Genomic DNA, 20,848 nt, shown 5'->3' with positions numbered 1-20,848 from the left:
TTTCACTTGTTTCTTTGATTTACAGACTAGTGAGTATTTCATTAGTGTCTTAGAAAGATGCTGGAAAACGCAATAATTTTGATGCATGGAAGGTGTTGCTGTATTAGACAGATTCCGAGAATCTATTTTTGTTTCACTGGCTGACATCATGTTAAGCCATTTGATGCGATTCTTATTTAAACAAATCTGATTTTTATTTAAGTTGTTTATTGTATCTATCATTTATTTATGTGCATATTTATCAAATGGACTGTTTTTTGTCATATTTAATGTAAAAAACTGGAAGATGTAAAATAAAAAGTGAAATGATACAAATTGACGGTTGATCCTCTGCTTGCTGACTGCAGTATGTTCTGATCTCATCACCTCCAAAAATAGACACGAGCAAAAGTGATTAGAGGCAGGGAAGTACTTCCAGATGAGGAGAAACTGAAGACATTAATACTGCTTAGATTAGCTGGATGGTGAGAGGGGACATAACAGAGATACTTAAAATAATGAAAAGTGTAAAGTTATAGGAGTGTTCCCACTATAGCAAATCCCAGGGAACCCCTGGTGGCAGGACTGTATATTATGGGGCCTTTAAATTGACCAAAAAGCACCTACTATAATTAATATCCTATACTTACCACAGTATATGTGACACACTCCACTTGAGTAAAATGCTGCTGTTTTAACTGGAGCTTGAATGTAACGTATTATTGTTTACTTCCTTTTTATTTGTATGCATTGAAATCAGTGTGAAGACACAGCTCTGGAAAAAATATTCACCTGCTGTTGCCTAGTACATAGTGGCTGCAATTTGCCCTGTTTTTGCCTTAAGGGGATAGATACTGGGAACTGGCTCTGAGGAAACCTTAATTCTCTTCTCAGCTCTGCCACTGACCTGCTGGAGTGGTGGATGACATTGGGGAAGTCACTTCACTGCTCTGTACCTCACTTTCCCCTGTAAAATAGGAATAATGATACTGAATTCCTGTGTAAAGTGCTTTGAGAGTTACCAGTAAAAAAAACACTATATAAGAGCTGGGTGGTATTAATATTATATGCACTATATAAAAAGCCTGATTCTCTGCTGCCCGAGTGTTGTCACACTCACGACTTTTTCACAGGTTGCAGGATTTTAGCCAGGGCTGGAGCCTGTCAGGTGATGATGTGAGAATCTCCAGCTGTCTTGGGAATTTCAGCCTGGCTTCTGATAGGCTGTTTTTCCCACTATTTCCGGTCTTGGAGAAGAGCAGCTAATCAAGGCTGTTGCAGGAAGCAGTCAGAGGTCTCTGCCCCTTAGGTGCCAACACCACTGTCACAGGAGTGGAGGACAGAGGAGCTCAGAAAGGCTCCACTCCCTGCAACACCCATCTCTGGGAGATGGCAGGGGAAAAGACACAACAGCTTCAGAAGGAATGGAGGAGACGAAGAGGAAGTGGGGCAGAAATGATGGGGATCCAGGGGGTGAGTAGAGGTGATCTGGAGAGAGGATTGATTTGGGGCCAGGGTGCAGAATTAATTGCTGGGTATGGGGTGAGCAGTGGAGGGGCACAATCACCTTACACAATAAATAGTGTTTTTAATCTTTCCATAGTTCACAAACACACAGGGGGTGTGCAGGGGAGTACAAAAAAACAACCAAAAAACTACAGCATAATTTTTTTTTTTTTTTTTTTTAAACCTCAATCTCATGATGTTTAGGGTTTGACATGATTTGTGAATAGTTGGGGGTGGGCTATATTGCTACCTTGCACTTGGACTTGTTATTTATACTACTGCAAAATGTTACCAAAACAAAAGTGATCACTTTTTATACTTTTGGGAGTCACGTTTGTAAGCTTTTTTCCCCAACCATGAGGGCTAGAAATGCACTTTTCTATTTTAAATAATCACTTGACTCCAGGAGCTGGGGCTTTAAAAATAACACAAAATATCACAAGATACAGGAAAAACTCCCAATGGCTAGCAGCACTGCAAGACATCCTGCTTTCTTCCAGGACAGGCCCATGTTTCAAGAGGCTGTCCTGCAAATTTGGAATTTGAGAACAAGGCACCTAAAGGTCCTATTTTGTGCTCAGTACCGCCCCTCATTCCACCACCTCTGGAGGGAGCCAAGTTGTGGGATGTCAAATGCAGGAGCTCCAGGCTTGGTAACACATCAGGAGAGGCAGATGATGGTGATATTGCCTGGTGATTGGTACTGGCATCACTCAGACCAGGAGGAGTAAAATCCAGTTGGCAACAGCAGCCCAGGAGACAAAGGAGGTAGGTGCAGAGAATGACCTTCCCATGGAGGTGGATGAGGAGGGAAGGGAGAGGATCTGGTCCCTTGACTGGGGTGAGCTATTCACTGAACATTAACAGGCCAGCAGAGAGCAGATGGGGAAAGTTTGTATAAGGGATTGGTTGTTGCAGTTTTCCTCAGGGGTGATAAGTGGCAACCAGGTGAAGGATCTAGGACAGTTGGTGGAGGGGGTAATCATAGCAGCAGGGTGTGGGCCCCTGAGGACAGTGTGGAGGTTGGAGGTGGGAGTGTCACAAAAGCAGGGGTGTGGGGACCTGGGGGAGTTGGAGGCAGGGGGGTGTTACAGAGGCAGTGTGTGTGGAGACCTGGGAGGTTCGAGGGGAGGGTGTCACAGAGGCAGGGGATGTGGGTACCTGGGGTGGTTGGAGGTAAGGGGTGTCACAGAGGCAGGATGCTTGGAGCCCTGGGGGCAGGGTGGGGTTTGGAGGTAAGGTTGTCACAGAAACGGGGTGTAGGCCTCTGGGGGCAGTGTGAGGGATGGAGCTGTGGGGGACACAGATGCAGGTTCTGGAGCCTGGTGGGAGTTGAAAATGGTGGCCATCTTGGCTTATGAGAAGCTAAGTTGAGGGGGATGGGAGAGGGGCTCAGGACATTATAGGGAGCACGGAATGGGGAGTAAAGTCTGGCTCTGGGGTAGGGAAGGGAGCTGCGCTGGAAGGCCTTCCCACCCAAAACATGCGTATCCTGCTGCTGGGATGAAGCCCCGTTAGCCTAGATGGGCTGAGAGCGTGGTCCTTGGAGCTGACTGGCCCTTTCCAAAGGGGCTCTGGCCCCAGCACAACCCACCAGCTCCTTGCCACAATTCAGCTCCATACTCCGGGGTCAGGGAGCCTCCCCCACACATTAGCCACAGGTTCATTGCACTCACAGGGGCATGGCTTACATTACATCCCTTCTGCTATAAGAATTTATGCTGAGCCATATGTAATACTGTGCATTGTAGGGCTACAGTACTACTATGTATATGGTAAAGGGACCACTATTAGGAGAATTATGGAACTGGGTCATTGGTTGGTAGCTCAGAAGTCTGCCCCCTCTGTCTCCAGGTTGGAGGAAATCAAAAGTATCTGAACATATTCCTTGCATGTAGCCAGGGTGCAGTGGTCGCTTTGGAGCCGAGCTACAGGTAAGGATTGAGCGTCACATACCATCAGTTGGAAAAGAAGGGAGCTGGTGGGGGATGTTTGCTCCATGTCCTGTCTGGGGTCCTGTTTGCACTGATCAGCAATCCTAAGGTAGTCTCCTGTGAGGATAAACAGAAAAATGCTCATTGTAGGGCTGGCTGCATGCAGGACTTCTGTTTGTGTGTGTAGCACACCCCATGCAGAGTGTTTGGCAGCTAATGTTTACAAATGTGGTTTCATCTATTAACAATTACATCTGAGTGAGTGATTCACAACCAGGGAATTTTGCCTCTATTTCTGTTTGCAACATTCCTGCAGACCAATAACAAACACACTTGAGAATGTTATGATTAAAAAACATTCGACATCATTTTGTTTACCCAGTGGCTTGTTAGTCAACAAATCATTACATTTGAGCCATGAGACCTAAAACTGAGTGGCTTCATCATAATAATACCTAGCTGTTATATAGTGTTTTTCGTCAGTAAACCTTAAAGTGCTTTAGAAAAGGACAGTAGTATCATTATGACAGGATTCATTATCATTATCCACCTTTTACACATGTGGAAACTGAGGCACATAGCAGTGAAGTGGCTTGCCCAAGGTCACCCAGCAGGCCGTAAGTCATATGATACGATATAGCTTTTGTCCCTGAGTAGATGGGCATAATTTATGAAACCAGATGTCATCTGCAAACACTCTCAGAAAGTAAATGTACTGTTCACTCATTACAAAAACCTGCAAATATGCATGCTTAATATTTTTATTCTCTGATCATTTATGGGATTCATTCCTAGAATTGGTTTAATAACTGCTGAGCTGACTGTGTGCAGGTGTGGGTTCATTAACCTCTGGAGCAAAGATTCCCATGATGCAGTGCTTCCCTGCCTTTTCTGGTCCCAGAGTTCAGTGCGGTTCTCTGTTCTCCATTCTGTATGCTAATCCCTGTCCCATCTTTCATGCAGATGAGGCTGGGGAGTTGTCTCTGCTCTCCATTCTGTATGCAAATAGAGATGTCTTAATCTTGTCACCCTTGTCAGGAGGGGTCTAAGTGTGTCTCCCAACGCCCTTCACTGCTCTCTGCAAGCCTTTTCTCTGATCAGTCTTGGTTCAAGCAGAGACGAGGGCGGGGGGTGTGAGGGGTGCATCATGAGTCAAGACAGGCCAGACACTGTGCCCTGGTTCCCCAAAAACACAGAGCTGACTGGTGTCAGTCCGGAGCCTGTGTAGTAAGAGGTATGTTTGCCTTTGTAAGAGCCATGGCTTTTAGATATTTTTCCTGTTGTCAAGGATTTCCTATTTATCTGAATAATTTTGATTTGCATCTGGTGGGCAAGACAAAACAAGAAAATTCTAGAAAAGTGTTCCATTAAAGTATCTAAGATGTACCCCATAAATAATGAATAACCTACTCTGAAGTTCAGTTAGAGCCTTTAGGTGACTGGCTATAAGACCATCTTCCTGTCTTTTCCTACGGCTATGAATAAATCGTTATTGTGGTTTAAGATTCCATTGCACAAAACACTATCAGCTCACGGTTAGTGGGCTTGGAATGTTGAGCCATTCGAGCAATAGGACTGGATGGATGTGACACCATTACTTTTAAAATAGTGTCTTTATTGTTATCAGAATAACCACAAATAATGTGCGCATAATGTACATTGCAGGAGGTCAAAGGCAGCCTAAATGGTAGTAGGATGGTAATGGCATATATTGTCAAATTGATAAAGGTATATGATAGTATAAATGGGCTCTTTTCATACTTTTGGAATGCAGGGTAACTGTCAGTTTCTCCTGGGATAAAATGACACTTAGCACAATAGACGGAGTAGTGCCAGATCTGCAAGTTCTGGAAAATTCCAGACAGCCTGAACTGCTACACTTGCCAACTCAAAATGGAGGTGATGGATGCTTCCCTTCCTGACCCCTGCAGAAATTAGGGTGTATGGGGAGGAAAAACCAGTCTTCTGACCCTCCCCCAGGTGACCACAGCAACACACTGATGTCCCATAGCTCTAACTCCAGGACCCTACTTGTATGAGGGGGTGGGGGGGGGATTCAAATTTCAAGCAGTAGACAGTGACTATAAAAAAAGCACAGAAGGAAGATGCAGATGTGGCCCCAGGGACAGTAGCATAGTTAGTGGGGTATAGGGGAAGCAGCTGCTTTCCCTCAGCACATTTTCAAAAAAGCCATGCCTTAGGCGGGATTACCATGGCACCAGGGGCGGGGCTCACACTCTGCTCTGAAGTTTGGCCTGCCAAGGTTCCCCCAGCATGCTGCATACACTGCCCCTGCGGATCAGCTGTGTCTCCCAGCAGGAGGGAGACAGCTGATTGAGTGGCAAGGAGGGGAGGGGAAGAAGTGAGCTCCAGCAAGCTGGGCTCCTGCAGGCAGGCTTTGCCGACTTCCCCTAGTGTGCTGCATAAACCCTGCCCCCTCCCTACTTCCGTGATTAGCTGTCTCCCAGCAGGAGGGAGACAGACAGCTAATCAGTGAGGGGAGGGGGAAAGAACTGAGCTCTAGCAAGCTGGGCTCCTGGGGAGGCGGAGAGGCTGGGGCCTTGGGGAAGAAGGGGGTCAGTCAGGGCATGCCCCTATAGGGGGCAGGGGCACCCACCAGTCAACTGTCTATGGGGCCTGTGAGCCATCAGCTGTTTGGTGGGGGCAGTAGGGTAGCTAGCTAGGGAAGTGCGAGTGCTCGCTGTTTAGCTGGTGTTTGGCAACCAACCAATCAGCAAGGCAAACTGCTCCTGGAGAAAGGGTTGAGCAACTGAGAGACCCCACCTCCTTCTCCTGCCTGCTTCTTGTGGCACTGTGGCAGGTGTGCTTTCTCTGGCTGTGCAGCAGCAGCTCCTAACCTCTCACCCAACTAAAGGTGGCCAGTAGAAGCAGCTGGTAAGTGTATTTCAAAGAGGGTCGGTCTTGTGGTGAGGATGGCTTGGGGGGGAGGCGGGAAACCCCCCAAGTGGCTGTGAGAGCCAGCACCTGGCTGCTGGTGGGATGGCCGTCTGCATGGTGGGGGGCAGGGGGCTCAGCCAGAGGCATCTCCAAAAACATCCCCTGCAGCTGGACCAGGACAGGCATTGGTAGAGGGAGGTGCATCTCCTGTGGGGTGTGGTGTCCCTGCTTGCCCTCCCTGCCCAGGCAGAGATGCCTGCCTCTCAGGCCTTGGCTACACTCACACTTTACAGTGCTGCAAGTTTCACGCTCAGGGGTGTGAAAAAAACCCCCTGAGCGCTGCAAGATACAGCGCTGTAAAGCATCAGTGTAATCAGGGCGGCAGTGCTGGGACCCAGCGCTGCTGCTCTGACCACACTCACACTGCTTTGAAATTCAAAGTGTAGCCATGCCCTCAGAGACAGTGGCCATGTCGTGTGCTTGGTTCCCTCTCTCTGGCATCTGGGTGACTGCGTCTTAGGGGGTGAGGGGTAGAAGGGAAGAGGCAGTGGGGAAGGGATAGGAGTGGGGAGTTAGGAGAGGAAAACTGGAATTATCAGGGGAAATCTTCATAGCAGTACAATCTCTGCCTTGGGGATGTGGATGGAATTGTCTCCCAAGGGAATGCTGGAATGAACTATCTGCTGTCTAAGATCATGTGTTTAGTTTAGTCCATGTGCTCTGGCAAACACAAGTCCAGGCACCATGTTGGGGGGCAGGGAGAAATTGCCTGATTTTTCCCTCTCCTATCAGGGGAAACCTGAACAGTCTCCTAAGGGAAGGGCTTGTGATCATGTTGTGGGGAGGGGGAGGCATTGCTGAATCCCAGGGTTGAGTAATTCTCTGCTGATGGTGGTCATTAAGTTACTAATTGTCATTCACTTGCTGCACACAATGGCTGGTGATGGTTGTTTAACATCCACCCAGCCATTTGGTCAATGCCTTGTTTCTTGGGAGTTGCTTTCTGTAACTTCTCTAATTTCATCTCACTCTCCTGTGAGTACAAATTCTGGTTCTAAGGACCTGGTGCCTGGATCTCATATTGCCTTGCTCTGGGCTTGGGAATTAGTGTCCTGACATGCAATTCCTCCTATTGTGCCAGTGTAGATCCTGCTGTTAGTACAGCTATTTGCAGGTGCCCTTGTGTCTAGCTGAAACTTTGGGCTTAGTTTAGTGGGGATGGACTCAGAGACTGAGAGCTAAACTGGCACTACATTCCTGCTGTGTGGATCCCAGTGCGCTTGTACTGTGAATTTTTGGCATGCACATGTGGCTGTATTTATCTCATTGTGCTGATAGTGCTACTTCCTTGGTGTAATGATGCCATTATGCTTAGATGAATCGTGAAAATAGTGTCCTGGTGTGATGATGGTCACTGTGCTGTTCATGTGAATCTTGCATTTTTGCATGCTGGGTCGATGTAGCCCTGTTGTTCCCAGGAAATTGGAGCCACAAGATTGGTGAGGTAATATCTTTTATTGCAGCAACTTTTGTTGGTGAGAAAGAGAGACAAGCTTTGGAGCTTTATGGAGTTCGTTCTTCTTCCTGAAGAAGAGTTCTGTGAAAGCTCAAAAGCTTGTCTCTCTCACGAACAGAAGCTAGTCCAATAAAAAATATTTTACCTCATCCAGCTTTCCAGGAGTGAGTTTTCATGATGACATGGAAAGTGCTCTGACTGGTCCTGACTTCTCTGTATCAGCCCCTCTAGCTTGCACTGCAGCCCAGTACCTGGGGGCTGAGTGCCTGCAGCGCTAAGACCCTGTGAGATCAGGGACTCACAGACCCAGGTGGGAGGGGAAGGGCACCTTCTCCTCGGCCCCTCTCTCTTGCTGCCTCCTCAGTGCCTCATGATGCACAGAGCCAGCGTGGCTAGTGCTGCATTGGAGGGTCTCCAAGTACAGACCCTGCCCACCTCTGTCCGATTGTGTCTCTCATGTGAGGGACTGTTTCCCCCCCCCCCTTGCTTCCAGGGGCCACACAAGAATGATATTGTTCTGTAAGTACATGTGGTGTTTTGCATTTAAAATATAAAAAACAAAATATAAGTAAATAACACGTTTTATGTTTTGATTTTATACACAATACTGGAAACTTTTTTTATATTTTAAATGCAAAATAACACACTTACAAAACAATATCATTCTTGTGTTTTTATTTTAAGTACAAAATAAATATGTATAACAAATTTAAAACTATGTAACTAGTAATTTGATAGGCGGTGGATGGCGCCTTTTTTTTATGTGTTCGCTGCCCCTGATGTTAGAACCTGGCTATGCCACTGCCCAGGGACACAGAAGATCTATATGACTTGAGGAAGTGATCAGCAGAAGAGCCAAGAGCCCACTGGCAGCCAGGTATAAGATAAAGGAACCCGGTTGGAGATGTTTTGACTGGTGGGGGTAGGAGAGAAATTATCATAATGAATGTCCCTGCTGAGATAGATCCTCCTAAACTACCCTCTGCGCATGACAGCACCTCTGGTCCCTGCATTGTTCCTTACCAATTCCCTGTAAGGTGGCAGCTTCCCTTCTGTTATCCACATACAGGGTTCCGGTACCGTTGGACCTGTGTCTGTAGATGCATGTCTGCCGATCTCCTACCAGTGGAGGTTTAGGCTCGTTCTTTGACATGTTATCTATTATTCCTGGTTGATGTAATCAGTCTCTGCACCATTCGTGGCTCTTGTTTTCATCCTCTTGGCCCATTTTCATTTCTGTCTTGGGCTTGAGGTTGGTCTGATGTAAGTCATGCAGATGTTGCTGGTGTTGTGCTCTGCAGGCATGCCCAGCTTCTGATTTTTTTCAGGTGCTCAGCACCCACAGTTGGGACCAGATTTTCAGAAGTGCTCACTGGAGATGGTGCCCCATCCAGGCCGTTCTGGGGATTCGCTCTGTGGGTCCAAAACCCATTCCTGCTGTTGCACTCTGCCATGCTGTCTCTTTCACTTTCTGTGGCCCCTCGCTTACTCCAGGAGTCGCTGCCTGCTTTTCGTAACTCAGGCTACAAGTCTTGCTAAATCATAAGGTGTGTCCTTGATTGCTTTCAATGGGTTCATTGTACAGTTGACAACAAGCTAGGCAGTGCTGATACCGATCTATCTGGGGGTGTCACCCAGATGCACAGCACAAGTTTGAAATATGAGTATTCCATATAGATCTATAACGTACAATACAAAGGTGATATGAACATATAAACAAGAGTATCAGACTTGACAAATCATAACATTTTCACTGACACCTTACATGACATGTTTGGTACAAATTTATTTCAATTTTACAATCTTAGGATTTAATAATATAAAGCATTTCACATATTCCATAGAGTGTCACAGGTTACACATGCATTAGACAGGGGAATTGGTATTGAGGGTAAAGAGATATTAAAATAAGCCTAAAAAGAACAAGAGTACTTGTGGCACCTTAGAGACTAACAAATTTATTTGAGCATGTAGTGGAAAATACAGTAGGAAGATATATATCTTCCTTCTGTATTTTCCACTACATGCATCTAATGAAGTGGGGCTGTAGCCCACGAAAACTTATGCTCAAATAAATTTGTTAGTCTCTAAGTTGCCACAAGTACTCCTTTTTGCGGATACAGACTAACACAGTTGCTACTCTGAAACCTAAAATAAGCCTGTGATCATTTGAAAAACAAAATGTTGAAAAGAGCTCACTCATGTTTTGGTTCATGTTTGAATTTTTACCAGACGTTTAACAGTTTTAAACTGTTTGGTTGGTAAATCAAAACTGGTATTTATGCTTCTAATGTCTAGAAGGACTGTTATAGAGATTTGGCCATTTCCTCAGTTCTCCCACCTATCTGCCATGTGAGGAATGGCTTTCCCCAGGATATCGCTTCAAATTATGTAGATATCACAACCTCATCCATGGCATCTGCAAAAAGAGCAACAGCCTGTGACAGCTCAGCACAGAAACAGCCCTGGGGAGAAGGGCAAGGGTGCAGGCAATTCTTTCACCAGGGCTTGGTTAGTTCTACCTGTTGTGAGACAGTGAAGGGATATCCAGCTGACTTGTGCACTGAGAGCTGAATGTGTGGTTGTACCCAAAATCTCACTGAGGACACAAGGAGGTGTGGGCTCTGTGTGAGCATGCTGCCGTTCTGCTTTCTATAAATAAGGAGGGTGCTGAGGTTTAGTAGTGTCATGGGGAGCAGTCTCCGCCCTGGCTATGCCACCATCTGTACTGGAGGGGTACTGAAAAACTAGGTATGTGAACATCCCTTGAGTGTCTGTCCCCTTCTATTCGTAACCCCCCAAGTCCCACAATTCCAGTCTTGTCCCTTCCCTTTCATTCCTCTGTCAGCTCTTCTGTGCCCAAGGGAAGAGGTGTAGTCGTTGGGGTATCACCAACAGCAGCACAGCACACCCTAGTGGTGTGAGACCAGACAAACAGGTTCCTCTACCATTTCCATGTACCAGGAGCATGTGTTCTACTCATCTGTGCCCTAGAAAAGCAAGTGGACTGGTCATCTCTGAGTAGAAGCCCAGGCCTCACTTTGTGTGCATGTCTTTGCAAGTCTTGGTTCAAAATCTGTGGGTGAAGAGCTCTATTGGAGCACACAGCATTGTGAATTATCTGTTGGATGGGGTTGAGCACACAGTGCGATGAGCTCCGTGGGACGTCCTGCACCAAGAAATTATCTTTGCTGTTCCTTTAAGAGCAAGTGATATCACAATGGTGTGGGAAGATTCTAAGGTCTCCTGTGGGCCTTTCCCAGCCCTGGGACAGCTGACTCTTGCCCCGCTGAGGCTGTCTGCTACAACTGACTCCACCAGGGACAAGGAGGATGACAATGACAGATGATAACGAGTGGATGAAGACAATTCAGAACGAAAATGCATACCTGAAAAATCAGGTTAGGTTGCTCCGGGAGAACTATGAATTACGTTCGTTACTGAGTCAGCACTATGAAAACAGCAACGAAGGGCAAATTATCACTTCCCACCCTGCTCCCGTGTATCCGAATGCCTGCTCCCCAAGACGAGGTAAGGAGAATCTGGAGGATCTGTCTTGTTTGTTCTCTTGAGTAATGGCCCTCTAATGTAATAGGTGAGAGCCATGGGTGAGCTCCCCCTACTGGACAGTCCCCAGGCTGCTGTGCTTGGATCCACCCACTCAGTGATCTGTGCGCTGGGTCTGGATAGAGTTCACTCATTGTCGCAAGCTCTGGGCTTTTAGGCTCATGCACCCAGCGTGCATATCCTCTATCTAGCCCCTTCCTAAGATATGGGATTCTGCAGTGCCACTACCTAGGCCCTGAAACCAGTGCCAGCTCTCCCATACCTTCCCAGTCACTACTGCATGCTCCCCAGAGTTCCACCAAAGCCGTGGACCCTGTATGCTACTGTTCCACCCTTTGGGGATGATGTGACAATTAAAGCAAGGGACACACAGGCTTTACTAAAGAACTTCTCTTTCCACTGGCCCAGTCTTGAACTGTGGCTCTCACCTCTGCTTTGCAAGAGAGAACTCCCTTCTAACAGCAGATTCTAAAGCCTTCATCTCTTCCTGTTCTTCCCTTGAGGTTTTTTCTATTGACTGATCTGTCGCAGTCAGATCAAGGATCAGCAAGTCAGTAGCCTTTGGATAGTTGTCTTCATTGTTCTGCTTGGGCAAGGTTATTCAGTTATTGATGGCCCTCAATACCTGTCCCATTCAGGTACCCGGCCCTCTTGCCTCAACACAAGTGGGATGATGGAAGGATATCTCTAAGGATCTAAATATACAGAGAACTCATTAAATCAGTCTGGCATCCATAAGCTCACGTGGACGGACAGAGTTCTAAACTGTCACACAGTAATTCTCTGGCTGCAAGCAAATTGTGTGCGTGCTCTCACCCAGACACGCAATACAAATCCTTTGCTCCATCTGAGCCCCTCCTCTATCAGAAACTAGGTCTTTGTTCTTGCTAAGAGAGAGACACTACGGTGATGAGCATGATATATGACCCTATGTAGATAATCTACATGAACAATGCACCCATCTCCCTTCTAGTGGTCTGTGGGTCTTACCAGCAGGTTATGGCACTTCCAGAACATCATTGAGCAAAACTGGAAGGGACTTAGAAGACCTGGTATTCCAGAATCCTTTCTGAAATGGATCTTTTATCATGGAGATGGCCAGCCTTGTCTGAGGAGGTCTCAGATTATTTTCCAGACAAGACTGCCCAAATTCACTGAGCTGTCCACCAAACAATCTACTCTACTGACTGCAATATCACACGTTCTAGGGGTGGGGGAGGGAAAATGCCACCGCCTAACAGATACAGTGTGAGGTTTCAAAGATCCCTTATCCCTCAGTCAGATTCCTAATGTGATTTCCTTCAGCAATGCCCAATCTCACTCCCCCAGTCTCTCGCAGATGTTCATTACTCCAAGGTGACCTGCAGGTACAACAAAGACAGCAAGGGCTTGTCAGAAGACATAAAGCCAGATGTTCATCTGGTGCAAACCAGCATGGTTCCATTGAAGTCATGGAGCAACATTGGCTTACATCAGTTGAATGAAGATAGGATGACCATTGTCTATCATTCAGACAGATTGATAGGGTGCTCTGTTGTGTCTGTAGTTCCCAGGAGCTCCTTAAATCAAGGCTTTTGGGAGACTGAAGACTGAGGTGGGTAACTGAGCGTTACTGCCAGTGGCTGCTCTGTACGAATATAAGCTTAGTACTCATTGAATTACATAGTCCAGTCCCTGCATGTTCTGGGCACTGCATAAAACCTGGGCATCCCTTCCTTGATCTGAAATCCTCCTTGGAAATCTGGAAGAGGTGCCTCCAGCATGTTACATTCCTCCCTTCTTCCAGTGCTGAGAACTGGCTGCTGTTTGTGGTGTGGGTAGTGCAACAGATCTGTGGTTGAGCCCAGAAGCCTCCACGTTCTCAGGGACAGGGCATCTCCACCCAGCTGTAGCACTGAAACCAGAGGCCCCATTAGGGAGGGTGTTTCCATCATCACTTCCCTGAGGGGAATTGGGCTGACCCCCAGAGATGTGTGTAACGAGGCAGTTGTTGTGCCTGCCCTGATACATGCCATTGCAAGTGATGGGCTGATGTGGCTCGAGGAATGCCTAGCTTTGTCTGTGGTCCCACATCCCAGAGACGTAGTGCCAATGTTCAGAACCGGCATTTCTGACCCCCAGCTCTGAACAGCAAAGCCCTTTCCTCTGCCTGTTGCTGCTGCAACATTGGTCCATGTGGACCCAGTGAAGTGTGTTCTGTCTAAGGCACCGCCCCTGGACATAAGGGCACAGGGACCCAGGAAACAAATTTCACACCGCATGCCCATCCCTTAGCCACGTGGTGTAAGGTGGACCCCTCCTTGTCAGCCTATTTAACACATCCTTTGGTAGGAACGGCAGGCTTTAAAGAGAGAGAATATCCCAAACAAGCACTCAGTCCTGGCAATGGCTGTGTATGGGGCTGGGGTGTTCTGTTCCCCACTCTCCTTGTTCCATGGACTGTTAGTAACAACTCACTAGCGAAGATTCCTGGCCACACAGAGAAATAACCTGATCTGACCTGTTAATTTATTTTCTCTGACCGTCTTTCCAGTAAAAAGATTACACCCTGGTGTGACAGGGTTGCCCTCCCTTTCTTCTGAGATGACCACCTACCTCAATCTTCTCTAACATGACACCAGCCAATTGTTGTTTGCTTTTCCCCTCTCTCTCCAGGAGAGGGCGCTGTACTGTAGCTATAACATGTGACTGTCTTTTCACACTCACTGGACCTTTGGAAGGGTCTATCTACCTGGGGACAAAATTGAAGGGCACCAATAAGATTCACTGGCAACAGGGCCGGCTTTAGGCTGACTCTCCCGATTCCCTGGAATTGGGCCCCGTGCCTTAGGCGCCTTTTTATTTATTTGTTTTTACTCACCTGGCACTGGTCCTCTCTGGGGATCTTTGGTGGCATTTTGGCGGCAGGGGGTCTGCTTTGGGGGTCTTGGCAGCAATTCAGCACTGGGGGGGGGGGAGTGTCTTTCAGTGCTGGAATGGACCCCCTGCTGCTGAAGTGCCGCCGAAGCCCCAGACTGGCACTGGGTATTCGAATTGGGCCCCATAGTTCATAAAGCCAGCCCTGACTGGCAATGTGTCTGAAAACACTGTCCTGCTTCCAAGCTCTGGCAGGCACATGGCACCTCCCATGGGGGATTCATAGTCATTCTAGCACCAGAGAAAAAGAGATCAGCTGTCAGAGTAACACTGTATGAATGGTAACACTATATGTTCTGTTTTCTGTTATAGCCCTGCCTCATGGAAGAGATATCAAGCCACCGGAGAGCCCAAGTCACCTACAACCTTCACTGCTGCAGGAGTTCAGTTATTCCCCTCTCCACATTGCAAATGAGGAAGCAACTCTGTCCAGCCCCAAAGCCCAGGCAGAGGTGACATTTAAGGGGATTCCCAATAATCCCACTTTGTTTCAGCCTACACCCAAGGAGAGGAAACCAATCCTGCTTTCCAGCACTTCCTGGACCACCAGAGTGGAGAAACAGCTTCCAGAAACTATAGACCTCTCAAGGTTGAAGAAAGTCTGCTTCACAGATGTCACTTCACCTGGAGGAGATAAGGCTCATTTATATAGGATGGGTAAGAACTGACCCCTCTATCGTAGCTCAAGATTTCAGGGAGCTCTCAACATCCAGGTGACTTTGTGCTTCTCAGGATCAGGTCACAAGGGCAGGGGCATCAATGCTGTTCTGAGGGACCATGTCCTCTAGAAGCCGTGGCAAGCCCTGAATCTGTTACATTGCATTTAGGTTTGTGTCTCATAGGGGGGGTTTTCAGCTGAAATGGCTAGTCCTCTTCCTCTTGTTCTGGGGTGAACAAGTTGCTTGTGGCAGATGCAGGACATAAATCTGGGCTGTGGCACAATGTGTCCCCTGACTTCCAGGAAAACTTGAAAGGGATCCAAGTGAGGCAATCCCCTTGCCTGACCTGTGACTAAATGCTACACTGGCAGAAATGTTAGTGCCGGGAACCCCCCAAGCCAGCTGGCTCTTGGCCCCAGGCTGGTTTCCCACCAGCCTCACTGCACAGAGGGGTGCATTCAAAAGGACCACATGGAAAGACGAGATGGAGAAGGGGTCAAGGCTGACGCAGCTCTCACCAAACCTTGCATTCTCCAATTACTCTGCTCAATACATCCCCACCAAACTTCCCAAATACACTTGTCCTTGGCTATGGGACATTCTATGAGAGCAGTGACTAGAAAAAGCCATGGAGTTTCCAATGCCACTGACACCTCTGCTGGTGCACCTCAACTCTGACCACCTCACCACCAGTTCTGCCAGCCAAAGCTCTCTTTGAACAAAGAAAACCCTCTTGAGTTGTGTCCAGTTATGTTTGTGTGACAAGAGCTGGGCAAGAGGGTATGTTTCTAGTTTTGAATGTTGTCTGATATCTTCTAGAATCAACACTGAGATCCCCAAAATGGGAAGCACTAAGCAGGCACTTGGATTTACATTCATAAACACCTAGACAGATCATCAGAGTTAGGCCCTTTAGATGTCTAGGGTCCTCATCACTGGAAATCTATATGAAGCCATGGCTAACTCTGATTCTATACCCCCCTGTTGTTTTGTTGTAGCTCACCAACAGCATGGAAGTGTCCTTAATGCACCAGACCTGCTGAGTCAGCCCCAGCCATCGTCCCTGGGAGAATTTGTTTCCTCAAATCCCCTCAGCATTTCAAACAAGGAAGGGGCCCAAGCACAGCTTGTGTTCCCAGGATACTTCAAAACATCTGAGCCATTTTCCCCAGGAATTCCCCCAAGGAAGCCAGTCCCCCTTATAAACAGCACACGGGATATAGTGGGTGAGAAAATGTCCTTGGACTTGGAAGAGATGCACAGGAAAAAGAGAGTCTCGTTCTCAGAGAGCCCAGGAGGAGATGAGCCGCGGAAGCCCCATACCTATTATTTAAACGGTAATAATGTGATTTCACCCTGGCCTTGCTAATAACAGTAGCTAAGGATGGGCTTAACTGACTCCAGTCACAAGTTATCTCTGCAAGCATGGAGGAGCGGGGGCTTTTTGATGCCCTAGAGCTTGGCCACACTAGAATAAAAGGCATCTTTTAAAACTTGATCACCAGCACTTTGTATTTAAGGAAAGGAAGGAGTGATGAGAGCAGCAGAATAAGGACAGTTGATTTTTAAAAAGCAGACTTTAACAAACGCAGAGAAGTGGTGGGAAAGGTTCCGTGGGAAGAAAATCTAAGGGAAAAAGTTTAGAAGAGCTGGCAGTTTCTCAAGGGGACAATATTAAAGGCACAACTGCAAACTATCCTGATGCAAAAGAAAGATAAGAAGAATGATAAGAGTATAACGGGTCAAAAAAAAAAAAACTGGGTAAGTTCACAGAGGATAGGTCTATCAATGGCTATTAGCCAGGATGGGCAGTAATACAAAACCATGCTCTGAAGTGCCCAGAAGCTGGGAATTGCGGGGGGGGGGAGGATGAATCAAGGGGTGATTACATGTTCCATTCATTCCCTCTGAAGGACCTGGCATTGGCTGCTGTTGGAAGAGAGGATACTGGGCTAAATGGACCATTGGTCTGACCCAGTATGGCCGTTCTTATGTTCTTAAGAGTCCATCAGGAGCTCTTTAATGACCTAAAAATCAAAAAAGAATCCTACAAAAAGTGGAAACATGAACAGATTACTAAGGAGAAGTATAAAAGAATAGCACAAACAGGTAGAGACAAAGCCAGAAAGACTAAGGCTCAAAATTAATTGCACCTAGCGAGAGACATAAAATGCAATAAGAAGAGGTTCTTTAAACATATTAGGAGCAAAAGCAGGACGAAAGAAAGTGTGGGTTCCCTACTTACTGGGGAAGGTACGCTAATGACATCCAGAAAGCTGAGGTGTTCAATGCCTGTTTTGCTTTAGTATTCACTAAAAAGGGTTTAATGTTGACCATTTATTCAACACAATTAATGTTAACACCAAAGGGGAAGGAACACTGGCCAAAATAGAGAAATAACAAGTTATAAAATATAACTTAGGTCTATCCAAGTCAGTGGGGCCTGATAAAGAACTAGCTGAAGCAACCTCGGAGCCTTTTAGCATTTAGTTGTGATAATTCATGGAGGGTGGGTGAGATTGCAAGGACTGGAGAAGGACAAGCACAGTTCTAATCTTTAACAAGAGGAACAAAGGGGACCTGGGATATTATAGTTCAGTCAGCCTAACTTCGATATCTGGAAAGATACTGGAAATTACTGAAAAAATCAATTTGTAAGCACCTGGAGGGTAATAGGGTTATAGGGACTAAATCTGTTCTTCACAAATCCACGTATGTCCAAACAGCCTAATTTCATTCTTTTAGAGGCTTACTGACCTACAGGATAAGGGGGAAAGCAGTAGACTTGATATACCTTGATTTTAGTCAGACTTTTGACACCATCCCCCATGACATTTTCATAATTGAACTAGGAAAATATCTAGCTGTGCTTATTCCTGCCTCAGTGCAGGGGGCTGGGCTGGATGACTTCTTGAGGTCCCTTCCAGCCCTACATTTCTATGATTCTGTGTTTTAATTAACATGTTTCAAAGTCCTAGTGTACACAGGGCAAGCATGTATTTTAACATGTGTTCATAAGGGCCAGGTGAACCTGTGGTCCCCAGTATGATTTTTAAATACCTCTATGCTACAGAGCCTTTGTCAGCATGGCTTTATCACTACAGTATGTGGTAGAGCCCCCTAATGCAGACACTGCTCATGCTAACACAAAGAGTTTTTCTGCTGGCGTGGTAACATCATCTCCCCATGCGACATTGCCTATGCTCACAGAAGCACTCTTCTGTCAACATAGCTGCATCTATACTGGCAGTTCTGTTGCCGGGAGGGCATGATTTTTTTTCCCCCACCTCTGACTGACCTAGTGATGCCACCAAAACTTTGTAGTGCAGGCCTGACCTAGTGTGGATAAGCCCATCTGGAAGGGCAATGGGGCTTTTATAGCTGAGAAAAGCCCTGAATGTGACCTGCTCTTCTTATACATGTATTTATTTCCAAAGTGTATTTCCACACGTACTTACAGAACCAATCCATTTAAGGAGGCAGATATTATCCAGTTTGTGCGTAGCACTGGGAAGTCAATGCTGTGTTTGGTTGTACATGTGCACATCTATGTATATAACTTGTGTGATGATATATTCTCTCTCCTGGCAGCTGGCTCAAACCAAGCTGTAAAACTTTAACCTGAATCTAAGCATGGTGAAAACATTTCATTTTCCTTCCTTAAGTTACTATGTAACTAACAACCAGCTTGTCTTTCATATAGAGCTTGAGCTGAACAGCAAGAAAAATGGCCGCATAGTGGGTGAAATTGCCTTCCAACTAGACAGGCGCATCCTTGCTTATGTGTTTCCTGGAGTAACGAGACTTTACGGCTACACAGTGTCCAACATTCCTGAGAAAATCAAACAGGTAAGTCCTTCCTTGAATCTGCTGAGGGAGAGGATGGTGCATAGAGCTGGTTGGAAATTTTCTAATGGGACAGTGTCCATTTGCTGAAAGCAAAAAGTTTCATGGAAACGTGTCATTTTTGGTGAAAATTCATTGGAAAGAGAAATAGAAAAACAACATATCAATCAGGTTGAAATGGACCATTTCAGAACAGAACCTTTTTGGGATTTTTTTCCATTTTGAAACAAATTTTCATTTCTGTTTTTTAAACTTTATATTCTGTTGCATAATATATAGTGTTTTAAAAGTCAGAATCGGAACAAAACATTTTGATTTTTGACAAAATGAAAGATTTCTATGGACATTTTGAACTTAGTCTGCCATGGAAATGGTTGTCAGGGAGAAATACTGATTGTTAAAGTTGGTAACTGAATGAGGAGAGAGGCACAAACTCCCTCCCAGCTGGCAGGTCTTCCCTCTTCCCTGGGACATTCAGCCACACGGGGGATGACAGCCGGGTAGCCAAGGGGCAGGGGTGGGGCTTGTGTTGCACAGTAACAAGCATGGTGAGAGCTGAAAACTCCCATGTTCTGTGGGGGTTTGTTCTCCATACAGTCACTCATTAGCTGTGTGTAGAAAACCTAGAGTTCATGGAGGCATGGCCACTGCAGCCCTCAGCCAGGTGAGGCCTGCAGAGTCTGGGACCTCGCTCAACTTCAGCTATCGCTGCATCTAGCCAGGTGCAGCTTAATTCATCCCTGGCTGGCCCTGCTGTGTCCCTTCCGCAGCTGTACTGGGACTTCATTCTCCAGCGTGCCAGTTTCCAGCACTGTCATTGCTAAGCTGCAAACAGACTGGGATGCTTTGGATGCAGCGAGAAAGTGGTGGCTTTAGGAACCCCCGGGGCCTGCCCATAGTTATTCATGAAAGGAGCCAACAGCTTCTCCCTGGTTTTATAAACCTCCTAGGCCTCCATGAAGTGCCTGAATGGCTCCATGGATGAGAAAAAGCACCGAGCCATGATGCAGCGGTACCTGTCCCTCACTGCACGCCTCGAGAAGATAGGCTACAACCCGGATGTGCACCCGGTGTTCAGCGAGTTCCTGATCAACACCTACGGCATCCTGAAACAGCGGCCAGACGTGCACTCCAGCCCGCTCCACAGCAGCCCAGCGGATCTGCGCAAGGTCGTGATTGACATCGTCCCATCCAAGTTCCTTGGCGACACTTTGCTGCTGCTGAACTGTTTGTGTGAACTCTCCAAGGAAGACAGTAAACCTCTCTTTGCTTGGTAGTGGACTCTGCTCGCCGTACCCTGCGCTGGCAGAACAATCTTCCCATAGACATGAACTCAAAAGCATGAGTTTTAAATACAGACATGGATTTTTTTATCTATGTCACGAGGCTCAGTCCGAGCAGTTAGCTCCAGCAGGAATACTGTGTGTGTTTGTTTTTTAATGTGATAGGTTTCTAGATTTTCCCATCCTCTTTTCTATTATCCTATTCTAGCCTCTGTTCCGCTTCCAACAGGAAAAGCCAGCAGGCCAAGGGCAGTCCCTTCCCCCCGCCCCCATCACACTTTCCACTCCCTGAAATGGCAGGATCAACTTTGCACTCGAAGCTGGGAAAACTTCCACCTGCTCTGGCTAGCTCTAAAGTCAGTAGGAGGTGCCATGACAGAGACTGGGGAAGGGGATGAAACACATCCTGCTTGTACGTAGTCACCTTTCTGACTGTAACGAATAGTAAGAGCCAAACGGGCTGGTGCACCAGCCATGCCTGTCCTGCTGCTGGATGGTTTTTCATGCCCTCTTGATGTTTACAGAACAAAACACAATCCAAAAAAAGAGCGGAGGGGAGAGACGTACCGGGGTTATACAGCTGCCTTTGACTCCATTGACTTTAGAGCTGCCACCTTTTTCATCTAGGGCTGGGGAAGCTCATCTCGTGTATCCTACGGGCCAGGAACCTGGCTTGGGCAGACCATTAAACTGAGTTTATGGCCACTCTGCGTTGGAGGCCTAGTGCATTGGGGCCTTGCACCA

The 20,848-nt window shown here is 46.8% G+C and overlaps 1 protein-coding gene across 1 annotated transcript; it reads left to right on the top strand.

Annotated features, from left to right (window-relative positions):
- The first annotated feature begins 11,165 nt into the window (after window positions 1-11,165).
- LOC116839419 (speriolin-like protein) lies at window positions 11,166-20,105 on the top strand. Its single transcript, XM_032805324.2, has 6 exons — window positions 11,166-11,364; window positions 12,514-12,516; window positions 14,629-14,973; window positions 15,974-16,312; window positions 18,679-18,824; window positions 19,772-20,105. The coding sequence occupies exons 1-6, from the start codon at window positions 11,166-11,168 to the stop codon at window positions 20,096-20,098; spliced, it is 1,359 nt and encodes a 452-aa protein (XP_032661215.2). The 3' UTR covers window positions 20,099-20,105.
- Window positions 20,106-20,848: the final 743 nt, after the last annotated feature.

Source organism: Chelonoidis abingdonii, chromosome 10 (assembly GCF_003597395.2).
Source record: "Chelonoidis abingdonii isolate Lonesome George chromosome 10, CheloAbing_2.0, whole genome shotgun sequence".
Taxonomy (NCBI): Eukaryota; Metazoa; Chordata; order Testudines; family Testudinidae; genus Chelonoidis; species Chelonoidis abingdonii.
This window is presented reverse-complemented; position numbering and strand designations above follow the sequence as displayed.